This window comes from Gopherus flavomarginatus, chromosome 3, assembly GCF_025201925.1.
Source record: "Gopherus flavomarginatus isolate rGopFla2 chromosome 3, rGopFla2.mat.asm, whole genome shotgun sequence".
NCBI lineage: Eukaryota > Metazoa > Chordata > Testudines > Testudinidae > Gopherus > Gopherus flavomarginatus.
The window spans coordinates 127243600-127262061 of record NC_066619.1 but is presented as its reverse complement, the minus strand read 5'-3'; the positions used below and the strand labels follow the sequence as shown (position 1 = coordinate 127262061).

Here is an 18462-nt window from a genome sequence, read left to right as displayed (position 1 = left end):
CGAGATGCGTGTCCCTGTGTGTGCTCCACTTTAGGTGTTCTTGCGCCCCTCTGCTCGTAGCTGGAGATTTAAGGTAGCAGTGCCCCCACTGGGCCGCACACACACAGTCCTCGTCTAGCGCCATTTCAGGCAGTTAACTGGTGCTGTGCGATCAACCCCCACCCCCCCGTCCTTCTCTACTGCAGAGTCTGTATTTGACAGAATTCCAAAGCAGAGGGGAGGAGGGTGGGTAATGAAGCACCCACACGGACACGCATCTCAAAGAACCTCTGTTAGTGCACAAGGTGAGTAACTTTCTCTTCTTCAAGTGGTGTCCCTGTGGGTGCTCTACTTTAAATGACTTCAGAGCAGTGCCTCTGGAGTTGAAATCATAGTACATGAAAGCACAGTGTGACCAAACAGGGTATCAGAAGATGCGTGTTGTTGCAACAGTGTTGTATAAAAGTGTGCGGTGAGGTCCAGGTTGCAATCCTACAGATTTCTGCAATAGGGATGTTATTGAGAAATGCTATGGAGGCTGAGACTCCTAGTAGAGTGCGTACGGAGCCCCATGGGGGGTTGTTGTTCATATTAGAGATAACAGAGTTTGATACAGGCTGATATCCATTTGGATAGGCATTGTTTGGAAATGGCATGCCCCTTGGATTGCTTGGTGATGGAAAATGAATAATTTCGGAGACTTACAAAAATATTTTGTTCTATCGATATAAAAGGAAAGAACCCTGCAGATGCCCAAGGAGCGTAGTCTGGATTGTCTACTGTCTGTATGTAGTTTCGGAAAACTTCAGGGTATGCAATAACTTGTCCATTTTGTCTGTGAAGAATTAGCCGCCTTTGAACAGTAAGTATTCTATAGTGGTCTACACTGGCTTTGGGAAACCAGATAGATGAAATTAGGAGGCTCTCCTGTTGCTATGGATCTCACTGTGGAATCAGCGGAGTCAAGGGCAGCTTGTAGCCCTGTTCTGGTGATAAGGTGGGCCTCTGTGATGCCTGTTTTGTACAGATCCTTTTAGTCTTCTGGAATAAAGTTTATAAATTCCGAGAGACTTGCGTAATTATTGTGATCACACTTTGCCAGTAGGGCCTCACAGTTGGCAATTCTCAATTGTAAGGTCGCAGCCAAGTATGGTTTGCAGCCCAAAAGATCGAGCTGTTTCCAGTCTTAAAAAAACTATAGAAACATCCCGTATGATAGCTTACCCCATTCGTTCACCGCATTGATAATCAGTGAATTCGGTTTTGAATGTGAGGAAAGGAATTCAGTGCCCTTGGCCGGCACGTAATACTTCTTATCAGACCTTTTACAGGTAAGTGCAATCATTGCTGGTGTTTGCCAAAGCAACTTCACAGGGTCCATAATCGCATCGTTCATGGGAAGGGCAATATTGGATGAAGTGGATGTGTGTAGTATGCCCACTAGCTTATGGTGAGACTCCTGGACCTCTTCCAGAGAGATGACTAGCGAAGTGGCCACTGTCTTGTAGGAATTCTGAAATTGCCTGAAATTGTCTGCTGTGGTGGGAGGCGGAGGCATAACTGTGTCATCCGGTGAGAAAGATGAAACCTGAATGTCAGCCTGGTCGTGTGGGTCAGAGAATTCCTCCCATTCTTCGGTCCCTTGTTGGGAAACAGCAGGAGGTGCCTTTGATAGCAATATGAGGATTGAGGTGCATCAGTTGTGAGCAGAGTGGTGGGTACTCCTTGTTGTTGTTATTGTGGATATGGAGCCCATGGCTGCCAGAATGGCCATTGCGGTTGGACGGACACTGTGGGCATCCGGGGCTGGCTGTACCAGGGTTGGTTTGTAAAATCTACAGGGAATCCTATGCTTGGTGGGGCCTGTGTGGGAGTAGCCACCACAGGAGAGGAATGCTGTGGCAAGTGTCCTATATCCTTCTCTCCATTGTCCTCCCCACTAGAGAACTGCGGTGAAAGCTGTGAAGAGCTGGGTTGGCTAAGTACCGCATGTACTGTTAGTGCCAAGGAGAGGAGACTGCGGTACCGAGACAGATAACTCTATGTGACACAGGAACTGCTGTCATGTGCCCAGTCTCAGTATTGGTGGGATGGTGACGCTCAGTACTGTGTGCTGGAGTGTGCTTACTGGCGCAGCTGTGGAGCTGGGGTGCGTAGTACCAGCAGCAGGTGGCAGCATTAGCGCTGGAATGCTCAGTACCAATGGTTTGCTTGCTGGTGCTGTAGCATGGGGTTTCATTTTCCCCTTAATGCCTCTGGTGGAGCTCAACTGCGTAGGAGTCTGGGTTTCTTAGTACCATCAGTACCTGGTCTGTTGGCCGTTGATATGGCCAGTGCGGTTGATACTGGGGTGTCTTTTCTTAGCCGACACTGGAGTTGGGGACATGGTGCTCCATTCCTTTGCTGCCTTCTTGGCAGGTTATCCAGGATCTTTTCCCCGAGAAGAGGGGCCTTTGTCCCAGGCGGCAGGCGGTGATTTCTGGCTGGGAGGGGTTCGTACCTCAGGCTCAGACGCCGGGTGAAGAGATTTCTCCATGAGGAGAAGCTTTAACTGTAGATCTCTGGCCTTTCAAGTTGTGACAGTGCGAGCACTTTTGCTATATGTCACTCACCAAGACACGGATGCACTGAGAGGAATATTGAAAGCTGGCAGATAGTGCAAAGTTTGAAGCTTGGGGAGCCAGGAATGCCCCGAAGGAGCGTATTCTCTCAGTAATGTGGAGAGAGAAAACTTCTGCGATGCTGCTGCAATCGGGGAGATGGAAATTTACAGTCCTACGAGGAATTTTTTTTTTCTTTTTTTTAAAAGGACAGGGATAAGATATGAAGGAAAATGAGTCTATTGTATACTAATTAAGAACTACAGCTAAAGGAAAAGGATTATTTCTAGCTGTGAGGCACTGCTGGGTGCTCCAATTTGAGCTAACAGCAGAAGAGAAGGAACTGGGGTGGGGGTTGGTTGCACAGCATCAGTTAACTGCCTGAAGCAGCACGAGAGGGGGACTGTGCATGCCCAATTGGACACTGCTACCATAAATCTCCGACTATGAGTGCAAGGATGCAACAATACTTAAAGTGGAGGACCACAGGGACACAATTTGAAGAAGAAATGCACCTTATTTCCAGTCTGAATTTGTCTAGCTTCAAATTCCAGCCATTGGATTGTACTATAACTTTTGCCTGCTAGACTGAGGAGACCACTATCAAAGTTCTGTTCCCTATGTAGGTACTTACAGAATGACCATGACACCCCTTAACCTTTTTTGTTAACCTAAATAAATTGATCTTCTTCAGTCTATCACTGTAAGGCATGTTTTCTAATCCTCTAATCATTCTCATGGCTCTTCTCTGAACACTCTCCAGTTTATCAACATCCTCTTTGAACTGTGGACAGCAGAACAGAACACAGTATTGCAGTAGTGGTCACACCAGTACCAAACTCAGAAGTAATATATAACCTCCCTACTCTTACCTGAGATCCCCCTGCATGTATAAAACAGGATCACACAAGCCCCTTTGGCCATTGCATTGCACTTTAACTCATGTTCAGCAGATTATCCACCGTGATCCCCCATGTCTTTGTCAGAGCCACCTGCTTCCCAGGATAAAATCTTCAGCTCTGTAAGTACAGGCCTGAATTCTTTGTTCCTTGATGTATACATTTAATTTGGCCATATGAAAAGGCACATTGTTTGCTTGCGCCCAGCTTACCAAGTGATCCACATCGCTTTGTATCAGTGACCTGTCCTCTTCATTATTTACCACTCAAGTTTCCTGACATCCACACACTTTCAATAATGATTTTATGTTTTCTTCTAGGTCATTGATAAAAGTATTAAATAACATAGGCCGATGAACAGATCCCTGCAGGTCCTCACTAGAAACACCACACGCTCTCTATGAGGATTCTCTGTTTGCACTGTATTTTGAGATCTTTCAGTTAGCCAGTTTTTAATCCATTTAATGTGTGCTATGTTAATTTTGCATCATTTTCTTTTCTTTTTTGAAGCAAAATGTCATGTGATACCAAGTCAAATGCCTTGCGTAAGCTGTCAAGGTTTCATTTTACAGGCTGAAAATTTTCCAGATCTTATCTTTGCCCAAAGGTGATTTTTTAAAAAAATGTATGCAAACATGGTTCTGTCATTTAAGGCAATGAAAAGCCAACTTAACATTAAAAAACAAAAAAAACCCAACAACCTTTTTTGGGAACAGTTCTAATATCTATAGGTGGACCTAAAAAGCTGAAATTTGAGACAGACAACACATTCTGATGATCAGGTGAAAAATCAGTTTTGATTGGTCACATGTATGCACTGAGTAAGAGAGGTCTTGTGGAAATATCATGCTGTCATGTGATTAAAAATTACTGTAATGTATGAGCACAAGAGGGCAGGGTGAAGATGGGCAGACTATTTCCTCACATTCATTTTTCCCTGTGAATTTAACATTCTTTGAATATAGTGATTTCACTGAACTGAATATACACGATTAAATTGATGTGTTATCTCCTTGCATGAGTAGATTAAACTGTATTTTATGACTGTTTTATGGGCAAACTTGTTATGTTTTGAATATAAAATAGTATCATAACTAAATGTCATGGATAAGGCAGAAATCAGTTTAAGTGAAGAGGGTTCCAAACCCATATAATTATCTTCTACCCATGTGTGCACTGAAACTATAGAGCTGCTTCTCCAATCAGATTACTCCACTCTGAGCATTATTCAATGAAAGATATTCTCTGTGCTCTCCCAGGTCAGATTTTGAAACATTCTGGAGGGTTCCTTTAACATTAATTCCTCTGCAGTTTTAACTGTAGTAGTTGCTTTCAAGCTGGACTTTTCCCCCTTTGTCCTCTGCTGTTTCACAGATTTTACGAGACTGCATAAAGCCCAGAAATGCTTCATTGGAGGTGCACCTACCTATCTACCCACCCAATCAGTTCTTGGGGTTGCTCTGCACAGATACTCCTTTTCTGATTTCATCTGTTGCTCCTTAGCACTTTCGGAGCCATGTGAGACTGTCCCTTTCGCAGGAGTTCACTGTTCAAACCACTGTTTCATTGTCACAGTCACTCACTTCTGTGAGCTAGATGTGACTCCACTGAAGGATACTGAGCAGTAAAGATCTACAGCTCTTAAAACTGTGACTTAATCTATATAGACAGGGGAGTTCTCCTCTCTGCTTCCCTGGAACTCTGACCATGTAACAGATCACCTCAATTTTGACAGCTCCCACTCCCAGCACAGGATTGAGGTGCTGCAGCAAAGAAACAACTATGAAGAGGAAGTGCTACCAACAGGCATCTTAGACTGCAGAATGCCAGAAAGCTGAAGAAGATATCCAATAGGGAGTGAATGGGGTCTGGACAGAGTGAATTAAAACTGCTGTCCCTGGTCCATCAACTTAGATGCAACAGCAGCTTCTGAAATAGACTGCTCTAGCAGTGTAAAGGGTCTTGAAATAGTTATTACTGTAATTACAATGCAGAGTATCTTTAGTGTAAATGAGCTACAAGCCTTCCCCCCCCCCCACAAAATATATGAGCAATTTTCATTGCTCAAAAAGCCCCTGAAGTAAACAGGAGCTGGAAAGGGAATGAATATTCTGCTTGAAAAAGAAGAAAAAAAAAGTTATGCTGGTGTGAATTGGGGCAGTCAATGTTCACATGCTAACTAAATGTTGCAAAATGGACTGATATGCTTCTGCATATACACGTCATATAAATATTACATATAAAAAGGTTTATTTATGCATTGTTAAAGTTGAGAAATTAACTCTGAAGTCAGAAAAGTGCTTTACTCAGGAAATTAAGGTTCTTAACACAATATTAGTTCACACCTAAACCACAATGTTAAGTCACCCCGTTTTCATAACTTCTAGAACTGCAAAACTAAGCCAAGTTAACGACATAGAAAAAAAAGGAATCAGTACAGAAGCAGGGGCTAGAGAACCGCTCAGTAGTGTGACTGGTACAGAAGAACTGGTACTGAGAGAAATGCAGCCCTATAAACGCAGCCCTGCACAAAGATTTTTTCCAGTCTTTATGTTCCAAATCATTACGAGGGTGTAGACTCAACATATGTTACTTTCCATTATGGCCTTATTTAAAACACACATGAAAAGGCAGTTTTCTGGATTGACAGTTTCTTTGTTAATGTGTTTCCAAATAGTTGAGCTCTCTTTTGGCCTGTGTTAGTCTTTTTTTTTTTTTTTTTTAAAATCTTACTAGTATTTACACAAATTATTGATTTTAGAGATGCAGCTGGAAGGGCTGGTTTTATATATGTGCACACACCCTCTGAGGGGAAGGGGTCTCTTACACCTAGTGAATTATTTTAGTGGGCTTCCTACTATTTGATTAACTTTAAAAACCCTTTCCTCCAAATTTCTGAACTTGTTTTGTGAAGCTATGGATGTGTGTCCAGAGACTGGAGCCTAAGCTAGTTCTGACTTTAGTTAAAACATGTTAAGAAAATACTGCATCACTATGGAAAAAAATACATAAAACACACAACCCTACATCAAGCTAAAAGGTCTGCTTATACACCCGCACTTTGGCCCAGTGAAGAGTGGATTTCTCTGATGTAAACGGCAAAACCACATTAGCTGTGAAGCTCCAGGCTGCCCACCCCACACACTGGAGATGAAAGCCTGTGTCATTAGATAAACCTACTTACTGGAGGAGGCACACTGCAGACGGGAAGGTGCTGTCCACTGAAAACCACCGAACATCCTGGGACCTGCTGTGTGTTACAAGCTGGTATGTGCTGGCCTGTGCAGAGCGGAATCCCATGTGGTGCCACTGTTGTTACTGTGTACGAGACAGGGACTGTGCCCTGGTGGATCTGCATTGAAACAGTTTTCAGTAATTTTGTTAATTTACACAATTCAGAGGGTTCTGAATAGTTATGGTTTGATATTTAAAAATAGCAAACTTTCATCTAAATACCAGAAAAATCACATTTTACACTGACAGTATAAAAAAATTACAAACCTGTAATTCCTGTTCTTAAAAAATATCCTCCTCAATAGATTACTGCTCTTACATCAGCGCTTCCTGAACAATGCCAGGAAGGGAACTCAACTCAAAACACTGAAACCCCTCAAGACACAAACAGTACGTCTCAGATTCTGTAGGGTCGCCCTCGTGTGTCCAGATGAGTTTCTTTCAAAAAGGAGGCAGTAACTCCCACATAAAAGGCAATTAAAATCAGAAGGAAGAATGTACAAGTAGCTAAACAGTCTTCCAAACTCTGATGGGAAGAGTGGCTAAACGATTTTCCACAGAGATATCGAAGAAAAAAATTCAGATCATTTTTTTCTCCCAAGATAACCATCTTTGCACATTCTCACTCTAAGGAGAAAGCTCAAGGGATGTCTCTAAAATAAACATAATAGAATAGTGGATAAAACCAAAGGCTAATTTAAAAACTAGAAAGGGAAAGGTTACATTCCTCAAAGCACCACAATTACAGGTAACTGACACTAAGGACCCACAACTCCTGGTCTGAAAATGCCCAGGGCTGGGAATTAGCAACATCTACTACAACTCAACATTCAAACCCGAGGCTCTAAAAGACAGAGGACCCCAACCACTGCTTGCTTTCTTACACTATATCAGAAATCTCCAGTAAAGACTCGAAAGAATTAGAGACAAGGAGTGTGGATCCATAAAAGGCAATTATCTGGAAAAACCCCTCTTCTTCCTTCATGAATTGCTTGCCTAGATCCCGCTCTTGGGGAATTAACAAGCAGGAACAAACTAGTACACAGATGGAAATAAATACAAATTAGGGCTGTCAAATTATTTAAAAAATGGATCTCGATTAATTGCAAAATTAAAAAAATAATCGCAATTAATCCCAGTTTTAATCACAATGTTAAACAAGAATAGAATACCATTTAAATATTTTTGGATGTTTTCTACATTTTCCAAATCTATTGATTTCAATCACAACATAAAATACAAAGTGTGCAGTGCTCACTTTATTTTATTACAAATATTTGCACTGTAAAAAGAACCAAGAAATAGTATTTTTCAGTTCATCTCACACAAGTACAGTACGGGGGGAGGGATAGCTCAGTGGTTTGAGCACTGGCCTGCTAAACCCAGGATTGTGAGTTCAATCCTTGAGGGGGCCATTTGGAGATTTAGTTGGGGATTGGTCCTGCTTCGAGCAACAGGTTGGACTAGATCAGGGGTCGGCAAAATTTCAGAAGTGGTGTGCCAAGTCTTCATTTATTCACTCTAATTTAAGGTTTCACATGCAGTAATACATATTAACATTTTTAGGAGGTCTCTTTCTATAAGTCTATAATATATAACTAAACTATTGTTGTATGTAAAGTAAATAAGTTTTTTAAAGTGTTTAAGAAGCTTCATTTAAAAATTAAATTAAAATGCAGAACCCCCCAGACCAGTGGCCAGAACCCAGGCAGTGTGAGTGCCACTGAAAATCAGCTTGTGTGCTGCCTTAGGTACAGGTGCCTGTCATAAACAGATAGCTAAGGGTTAATGTCTCTTACACCTGGAAAGAAGTAATCTGAAACACCTGACCAGAGGACCAATCAGGAAACAAGACTTTTTCAAATCTGGGTGGAGGGTTTTTTGTGTGAGAGTCCTTTGTTCTGGGGTCTTCTGCCTGCACTCTCGGCTATGAGAAGTGATTTCTGTTTCCTGCTTTCTAATCTTCTGTTTCTAAGTTGTAAGTACAATATAGTAAGGCAGTAAGGTTTCTATTGTTTTTCTTTTTGTATTTACATGTCTATAGTTGCTGGAGTGCTTTGAATTGTATTCTTTTTGAATAAGGCAGTTTATTCATATTTCTTTTAAGCAATTGACCCTATATTTGTCACCTTAATACAGAGAGACCATTTTTATGTATTTTTCTTTCTTTTAAGACCTGTTGGAGTTTTTCTTTAGTGGGGAACTCCAGGGAATTGAGTCTGCAGCTCACCAGGGAGTTGGTGGGAGGAAGAAGTCAGGGGGAAATCTGTGTGTGTTAGATTTACTATCCTGACTTTGCATTCCCTCTGGGTGAAGAGGGAAGTGCTTGTGTTTCCAGGACTGGAAACGAAGAGGGTGGAATCCCTCTGTTTAGATTCACGGAGTTTGCTTCTGTGTCTCTCTCCAGGAACACCTGGAGGGGGGAAGGGAAAAGGTTTATTTCCCTTTGTTGTGAGACTCAAGGGATTTGGGTCTTGGGTCCCCGGGGAAGGTTTTTGGGGGGACCAGAGTGCCCCAAAACACTCTAATTTTTTGGGAGGTGGCAGCTTTACCAGGTCCAAGCTGGTAACTAAGCTTGGAGGTTTTCATACTAACCCCCATATTTTGGACGCTAAGGTCCAAATCTGGGACTAGTTTATGATAGTGCCATAGGTTGAGTCCCCCTGAACTAGATGACCTCCTGAGGTCCCTTCCAAAAGGGGAGGGGGAGGGGCAGGGAACAGCTCAGTGGTTTGAGCATTGGCCTGCTAAACCAAGGGTTGTGAGTTCATCCTTAAGGGGGTCATTTAGGAAACCGGGGTAAAAATCTGTCTGGGGATTGGTCCTGCTTTTAGCAGGGGGTTGGACTAGATGACCTCCTGAGGTCCCTTCCAACCCTATGATTCTATGAGTAGTGCAATCTCTATTGTGAAAGTGCAATTCACAAATGTAGATTTTTATATATATAATTGAACTCAAAAATAAATCAATGTAAAACTTCAGAGCCTACAAGTGCACTCAGTCCTACTTCTTGTTCAGCTAATCGCTAAGACAAACAAGTCTGTTTATATTTACGGGAGATACTGCTGCCTACTTCTTATTTACATCACCTAAAAGTGAGAACAGGCGTTTGCATGGCACTGTTATAGCCAGTGTTTTAAGGTATTTACATGCCAGATATGCTAAACCTTTGTATGCCTTTTCATGCTTTGTTAGCATAATTGAAAATTAATATATCTGAAAATGTAGAAAAACGAACCAAAAATATGTACAATAAATTTAAATGGGTATTCTATTATTGTTTAACAATGCAATTAAAGATGAGATTAATTGCAATTAATTTATGTGAGGGCTGTCAATTAATTGCAGTTAATTCAAGTGATTAACTCAAAACAAATTAACTCAATTTAAAAAAATTAAAGACAACAGCTCTCCTGATCTGCTACAGAACCAAACAAGTATCACTATACAGATGACAGTCTTGCATACCTCCATGACAAAAAACATTGTGGGAAGATAGTCCAAGTGGTCTGTGACTTGGCTCAGGCAACACTGCAGACTTTTTGTAGCAGGGATGGCAGAGGTTTCTAGGCAATGACTGCTAGGCACTGACGGCAGTGCCAGATGGGAGTCAGAAGAGGACTACTTCTCTCAGACCAACCATGGCATCCAGGAGGAAGTGATCCCTTCCCTGATGTAGAGTCAGTGTCAAGGACCAGCATGAAGGACCCTCAAGTAACCATGGCGACAAGACCTTGGCAACACTGACATACCGGTCATAGAAGATGACAAGAGGGCATAGAAGCAGTGCTGCGGGACCTGTTTTCCCCCAGACATGCCCTGATGTAATCTCATCATCCAGAGTGGGAGGACAAATTTGGTGTTCATTTTGAGGTGCTCCAGCAAGTTGATCAATTATCAGACATAAGGGAAAATTCAGAGAAGGCCAGAAGGACTGTTAGCTTAAACCTGTACACTTGAAGTTCACAGGTGCACAATGTAGATGTCTGCTTATTGAGAACTTTGCACAGTGATCCCTTATCCGCACTGACCACATGAGTTTACAGGCAGGGTTTTAAAGCTTAATTTTAACGTAAAGCTCTGAACAGTTTGTGACCTGGCTATCTGACAGGCTAACTCCCTCCCCATGTGATGCTAGGTAGTTGCAGTCAACAAATGCACTTGGCCTATAAGCCCTCTGATATGGACAGGGTGGGGCTATGCTAGTGGGACATCATCTCCAAACTGTCCCTGATTCTGGAAACGGCTCCACCTCTTGGTGTCTCAATCCAAAACTTAACTTTTAGGATATGCTGCAAAGATTAATTTCTTTCTGGGGCATTTGGGGAGGGAGTTGCCTGAGGGTTAGAACAACAGATTTGGGGCTGAAAACAGGAGTTTATTACATTCTATCCACATGAAGGCATTGTGAATTATATGTTTATATTGTCTACTTTAATCCTGTAAAAGCACCTAGAGCTAAAAGATATTTATTTTATTTCAGGGTTTATGAATGCCTACATCACAACTACCACACCCACTCTCAAACTAAATTCACTTTAGAAGCAGAAAAATTGTGTTTCAAAAGTGTGATCTGAAGGCCTTTGGAACTGTGCTGATGGCTGCCTTGGCCAAATCAGTAACTTTCACTCTGTTAGGCTTTATTTGATTTTTTTTTTTTAAATCACCAATATTTTATGGTATTTTCACTGCTGTATGTTACTAGTGCACCATTATGACTCTTGAAAGAAACTGCCACAACAGACTGCCAGCAGTAGTTACCACAGTGTTCTATTTTCAGTGCCAACTACTTGGAGTTTTTGAAAGTCTTAGAGAAATGCAGTGTCCTTAGCACATTCAGCCCAACATTCTCATACCTGTTCATGAATGTCGACCATCACTGCGTTCTGCTGTGGCGGATGAGCGGCTGGGTGCAACATACGGGGGGATACATTCGGTGGGTGGAAGGCTCGGGGCTCTTCTATTGCTTGTTGCTGTCCGTAGGGGAGATGGTGATAGTTTTCGTCTTGACTAATGGAGTTATGTCGAGACAGGCGATCCCTTCTTGCTCTCTGACGTCTAACAGGAGGACTGGGAACACATTAAAAGGGAAGACGTCACACAAATTGCCACAGGCCTCTTTCTTAAACAATATCATACATAATCCAATACTGAGGACAAGTCTATACTAGACAGTTCCGTCAACATTGTTATGTCAGCTAGGGGTGTGATTTTATTTTTTAAAAAGACAGTGGTATACTGATAAAAGCCTTAGTATAGATGCAATTATTTCACAACACAAGTGATTATACCAAAATATGCCAGTCAGGAGAACCACCACAAGCTAAATTAAGCACTTTTATACAGATATTGTATACACAAGATACATTAAAAGAACATGCAGGTTGCCAAGTCAAGCACTCAAAAGTTAGAAAATGCCAGGATTAAGGTTGCTTGTGCAATCTTGTATGCATGATACAGTCTACAAGGATATGATCACACCCTTTTTCCCCCAAAGGATCCCTGACTCATTCAGCACACAACTATTCAATATTTTCTCTTCATTATTCAGTGTGTGGCCTCAGGCCTTATTTAGTGCACACTATTCAAACTCTGCTCTGAAGACAGAATTATTAATTTCTTCATGGGCTTTTTCTATGGCACTTAATGTAGTAGCTGAATGCTTCACAAACTTTTGATTATTTTCACACCACCCTTGTGAGCTAAGGTGGTGGTATCTCCATTTTACAGAGGGGGAACTCAGACAGATTAATATAAAAATTATCCACTCATTTTGGATGCCCAATTTGAGACACCTAAAACTGGATTATGGAGCATAACATAGCTCTTTTGGTGATCAAAGCACAGATCCTATTGACTTTATTTGCAACTGAGAGTGCTCAGGCCTTCTGCTAATCAGATGCCAGGGTCTGAAGTCAGCGCTCAGAAAATGAGCAATTAATGACTACCTGTAAGAAGTTTAGTTTAAGTGACTTGCCTGGTCTCTGGAGCATGCCCATTGCAAACAAAATCTTTGGGAAGCGGTTTTGTTCTAGCAAGAGCATATGCAAACTGCACTTTTCCAAGTCTTATAATTTGGCCAAATTTGGGCAGATTTTCACAAGAACAGGAAAAGGCAAATTTGACATAGGCCATCCCCTGGCCAAATTTCAAGTCTCCGCTGCAAAGCATGGGGGCACTTTTTCCTCAAATAAAAAGACACCAGACTGTTTTAACATGGACAAAAACAACATTATTTTCCTCTCACCTCATTCTCCAAAAAAAGAAAAAAAATTGTTTTGGTTGAAATCTCTCCCCTCTCCCTCCCCCCCCACACAAAAAAATCATCCTGAGACACACACACCCAGAATAGAAAATTTCAGCTCAAATTATTTAAGTTTGTTTTCAGTTGCTTATAACTTTGCCAGTGTCTTATAATAGGAACTGTCAAGCAACCTTAACAACGTGTTGTTACCAACTCTGCTTATAATTACTTATAACACTGATGGCAGTTTCAACATTTTGAAAAAACTAAACAAATAGAGATGCCCTAGTTTCCCCTGCTATTTATTTTTAGACACAGTAGCTTTTTTAGCTTCATTTCTGCCTTTACCTTTCCATAAGTAGTCCCAATGGTCAAGCTTTACTTCTGTTAATTATCCAGAAGGAAACAAGGCATAACAAAAACTTTCAACACTTTTTGGGCACTTTTCTACATACTGATTTATGGGCAGTACAGAACATAGTACTCTGAAAAAAACAGAACTTGGTGCAAACAGACTTCTCCTAGGTGATCAGATACAGGTCAGAATTGCAAAGAAATGTCCCTTTCCTTAGGTGAAACTCTGACATAACGTCCAGATGTGTAGCTCTAGCAGATGACTAACTTGGAATTATTGGGAATGCTTCATGCAAAGTACTCACAACCTGCACTTAACATTCATATTGCAGTAGGGCTCATAGGCCTCAACCAGTTTGGGCCCCATTGTGCTGGGTAACACATAAAAATAGTAAATGACAGTCTTTGTCTCTAAAACCTTACAAGACAAGGCATAACTTGTGGACCAAACAAATGAAACAAGATTGAGGAAACGGAGCAACAAATAACTATAACCAGATGCATGCAATTCTTAGCTAGTAACAACAATCACAGAGGTCTGTAACTGGAGATTCCAATTCACTGTATTGAGCTGTTCAGTATAAGTACTCTTCTCTCCCCCCATCCCCCCGTAACTTTTTTATTGTTCTTAGTCAGGGAGCAGAGTATCAAAGCTACTGCCATGGAGCTGATATGGAGGAACATGAGGGTACAAGACTGAGGAGAAGGCAGAGGGAAAGTGGTGTGTTATACATCAGGGGAGGCAGGAAGAATGGGGATGGAAGCTGAAGTGTGGCAGGGAAAGGACGAAAGGGGAAAAAATGGTAGCTCCATCTTCCCAAATAGTAGAGGGCAAACCATGGAGACCCTTTCCCTGCAGCTGAGAGAATTCCACCCTTGGATCCACAAGGGTGAATGTCAAACCTAAATAAATCACAAATTGGGATGACAGCTGATTTTTGAGTTGCAGAGGGAAGAAGGCAGACTAATAAACAAAAACTAATTTTGAATCAAGATTTTCTGGGGTCCTGCTTTTTTTTAAAATGCTTGGTGTTGGCAGAACTGATTTATTTGCTAGCCACTTGGTGACCGACAGCTTCAAAACAGTCTCCAGTCAGAGCATGCACAGGTTTTGTTACATGGGCAACAGACTGATGGAAATACACAGTGACTGAGTCTAAACCTGATAAAACTTGAAGGAAGTTCATCAGAAGAAGGGCAAATTAACTTCACTTTTAAACAGTGTAGCCCTAAGAATTAATTCGCTTGTTTCCATTTTTTTTATACACAAATTTAAGTATTTGATGTAATAGGCTTATAAATGCATATAGTTTGGCTGTAATGCAAGAGACCCACAGGCCAAAACCCTGTATGTTAAGCTAAGGCAAAGTTAGCACATTTTGGGGCCCTTACCCAAAAAAGTAAAAATAAACAAAACACCTACACAAATGTTTAGAATCTTTTTGCATAAACCAATAAACAATGAAAAATGGCAAAGGGAATTTTTTTACTGACCTAACAAGTACACCACAAATGCATACATACCTGTTATTTATATGCACATACATATTAGCCTATGGGGTAAGTGTACCCTAACATTTTTGTGGGGAAAGAATAAAATTTGGGCATAAGAGGAAGGATTTCCAACCAATGCTCTATAAAAAGGCAATGCATCTCATCATTAGAGAAGCAATCTACCCACTTATCTACTCCTGTCTACTCTTAATTTGCTTCCACCTTCAACAGCGTATCAATGCTACCCATCTACTACAGCTATTAACAGGCCGTACTTTATTTCTTTTCAGACTGTAAGTTTAAGGGACTAGACTAAGCTTGGTTTCCCTATACCCTATTTCAGTTTAAAATTTATTAAGTTAAAGATTAAACAGCTTTAATAACTCCGCATTTAGCTTCCTCCGCTAGAGGTGTAAAAACGGAACTGCCACAGGCATGGCCCTGTATTTTCCAACTCCAGATTATTAACAACAAAAGTGTAAGTATTAAAGTTTGCAGCACATAGTATTGCATCATCATATGTATCTCTAAAATAACAGTAATACAATTGTAACTCTAATTCGAACCATTTTACCATTTGCTTACTATTTCATTAATTTTAATAAAAGATCTTTATAACTATATCTGTCTCAGTGTAAGCTTCCTGCCATACCCCCAAAGGTCCTTTTATAAACTTTGTAAAGCCTAATTCAGAACAAACTGTCTTCTGATCAAACTAATTGGCAAGCCAAAACCCATACTAATATCCATAACTAATATTATTAATTAAAATTAAATAAAATACAATTAAGTAAATAAAATAAAGCAACATTACTAACACACGACAAATCAAGATACAATAGAATTATGTAAAAGCCTATTGAGCTTATTTTATTAGTAATCTACTTTTTATTTGTATTACGATGGTGCCTGGAAACCCCATGCAAGTTTGAGGCCCACTGTGCTAGGCACTGTACAGAGAGTTCCTGTTCTGAGGAGGTTAGTCTAAACAGACAAGATAGAGGACAAGGGGGCAAAACAGAGATTCACAGTTCAAGGGCAGTTGAAGAACTGAGAATAAAATACAGGTCTCCTGAGTCACAAGACAACTGCCTATCCACTGGACCACGTTGCCTCTCTCTATGCAATAATCCAAGAAATCAACTCATTGACTCGCATTATTAGTTCTGACTGCTGGCTGTATGAAAACAAATATAATTTTGCAAGTTGTGACCCAAATCTTCCAGGACTTGTGACCCTAAAGACTTATTTAACAATACGTAACAATGTGCTACAGCTTCAATAAACTAACAGAATGCCAATTGACAATTTTTAACTTTGGGGATAGAAGAGTCTGTTTCTGGTCTCTAAAGCCTGCTTTTGCATTCATAAAAATGTATGGCTTCTCCTAAAGTTGGAGAACGTAAAGAATCACTTTTTCTGAAATGAACATAGGGAAATATGTTTTAAGCTCATGTTAGGTGACAAAAACAGTTCCAAATCCTATTGTGAGAGAACAAACGCTTGTGTTTGCGATAATTAACTAGAATAGTGAAAAGGTCTTTATTTTTAAGCTTTACAACGCACTGGTGCAGGCACCAGTTCAACATGGCCACTCAAAACTCTATTCTTCCATGACTACTTGAGCTTATTCCAAAAACTCTGCTTCAAAGAGGCTTATGAACCATAGCCCAAAACTAAACTAAGATAAAAATGTAAACTCTTGCAATACATGCACCACACATCTAAGCAATCACATGATACAACTTGCATCAACCTTGCCTGTTTTATTCATTCTCATTTGAAATTAGATTATACGTTTATTAGAGACGGACAAAGTTGTAAGTGTCATGTACATTTATTGCACTATAAAAATAATTAGGGTATGTCTACACTATAGGATTATTCCGACTTTACATAAACCGGGTTTTATAAAACAGATTGTATAAAGTCGAGTGCACGCGGCCACACTAAGCACATTAATTCGGCGGTGTGCACCCATGGTCCGAGGCTAGCGTCGATTTCCGGAGCGTTGCACTGTGGGTAGCTATTCCATAGCTATCCCATAGTTCCCGCAGTCTCCTCTGCCCATTGGAATTCTGGGTTGAGAGCCCAGTGGCTGATGGGGCAAAAATCATTGTTGCAGGTGGTTCTGGGTAAATGTCATCAGTCATTCCTTTCTCCGGGAAAGCAACGGCAGACAATCATTTTGCGCCCTTTTTCCCTGGATTGCCCTGGCAGACGCGATAGCACGGCAACCATGGAGCCAGTTCAGCCTTTTTTTTTTTTTTTTTTTTTTTTTTTTTTTTTTTTTTACAGTCACCGTATGTGTACTGGATGCCACGGACAGAGGCGATACTCCAGCGCTACACAGCAGCATTCATTTGCTTTTGCATGATAGCAGAGATGGTTACCAGTCGTTCTGTACCGTCTGCTGCCAGTGTAATTTGGCAATGAGATGACGGTTATCTGTCCTTCTGTGCTGTCTGCTGCTAACATGGGTGCCCCTGGCTGAGATCGGCCGGGGGCGCAAAAGCAAAACTGGGAATGACTCTCCGAGTCAATCCCTCCTTTATGGTTTCTAAAAATAGAGTCAGTCCTGCCTAGAATATGGGGCAAGTGTACTAGAGAACCAGTGTATCAGAGAGCACAGCTGCTCTGTGTCAGATCCCGCAGAAATGATGAGCTACATGACATTCACAGGGGGTGCCCCTGCAACAACCCCACCCGTTGCTTCCCTCCTCCCCCAACCTTCCCGGGCTACCGTGGCAGTGTCCCCCCCATTTGTGTCATGAAGTAATAAAGAATGCAGGAATAAGAAACACCGAGTTTTTAGTGACATAAAATGAGGGGGAGGCAGCCTCCCGGTGCTATGATAGTCCAGGCAGGACATTAAGCAGTGTGGGGAAGAGGAGCCCAGCATCCCACTGCTACGATATTGATGAGCTATTCCCTGAACCACGCTGGACAACGTGTTTGAACATACAGGCATTGGGAGCTCAGCCAAGAATGCAAATAGTTTTCGGAGACTGCTGTGGACTGTGGGATAGCTGGAGTCCCTCAGTCCCCCATCCCTCCCTCCATGAGCGTCCGTTTGAGTCTCTGGCTTCCCGTTACGCTTGTCACGCAGCACTGTGTAGCCTGTAACTTTTTTTTTTTCAAACGCTTTGGCATTTCGTTTTCTGTAACGGAGCTCTGATAGAACAGATTTGTCTCCCCATACAGCGGTCAGATCCAGTATCTCCCATACGGTCCTTGCTGGAGCTCTTCTTGGATTTGGGACTGTATTGCCACTCGTGCTGATCAGAGCGCCACGCTGGGCAAACAGGAAATGAAAATCAAAATTTCGCAGGGCTTTTCCTGTTTACCTGGCCATTGCATCCGAGCTGAGATTGCTGTCCAGAGCGGTGCACTGTGGGATACCACCCGGAGGCCAATACCGTCAATTTGCGGTCACACTAACCCTAATCCGATATGGTAATACCAATTTTAGCGCTACTCCTCTCGCCGGGGAGGAGTACAAAAACCGATTTAAAGAGCCCTTTATATCGATATAAAGGGACTCGTAGTGTGCACAGGTACAGCGTTATATCGGTTTAACGCTGCTAAAATCGGTTTAAACGCGTAGTGTAGACCAGGCCTGAGTCTATACTACTGGTAGTAGCAGAGCCGGTTTTAG

At 41.6% G+C, this 18462-nt stretch overlaps 1 protein-coding gene across 2 annotated transcripts in view; it reads right to left on the bottom strand.

Annotated features, from left to right (window-relative positions):
• RNF38 (ring finger protein 38) overlaps positions 1–18462 on the bottom strand; it is a 219225-nt gene that overhangs the window by 39552 nt on the left and 161211 nt on the right. For both annotated transcript variants that reach the window (XM_050943104.1, XM_050943105.1), the window contains 2 exons: positions 11569–11782; positions 6663–6830 (listed from right to left, as the gene is read on the bottom strand). In XM_050943104.1, the coding sequence (XP_050799061.1) occupies positions 6663–6830; positions 11569–11782 (382 nt within the window). The remainder of the gene's footprint in view (positions 1–6662; positions 6831–11568; positions 11783–18462) is intronic.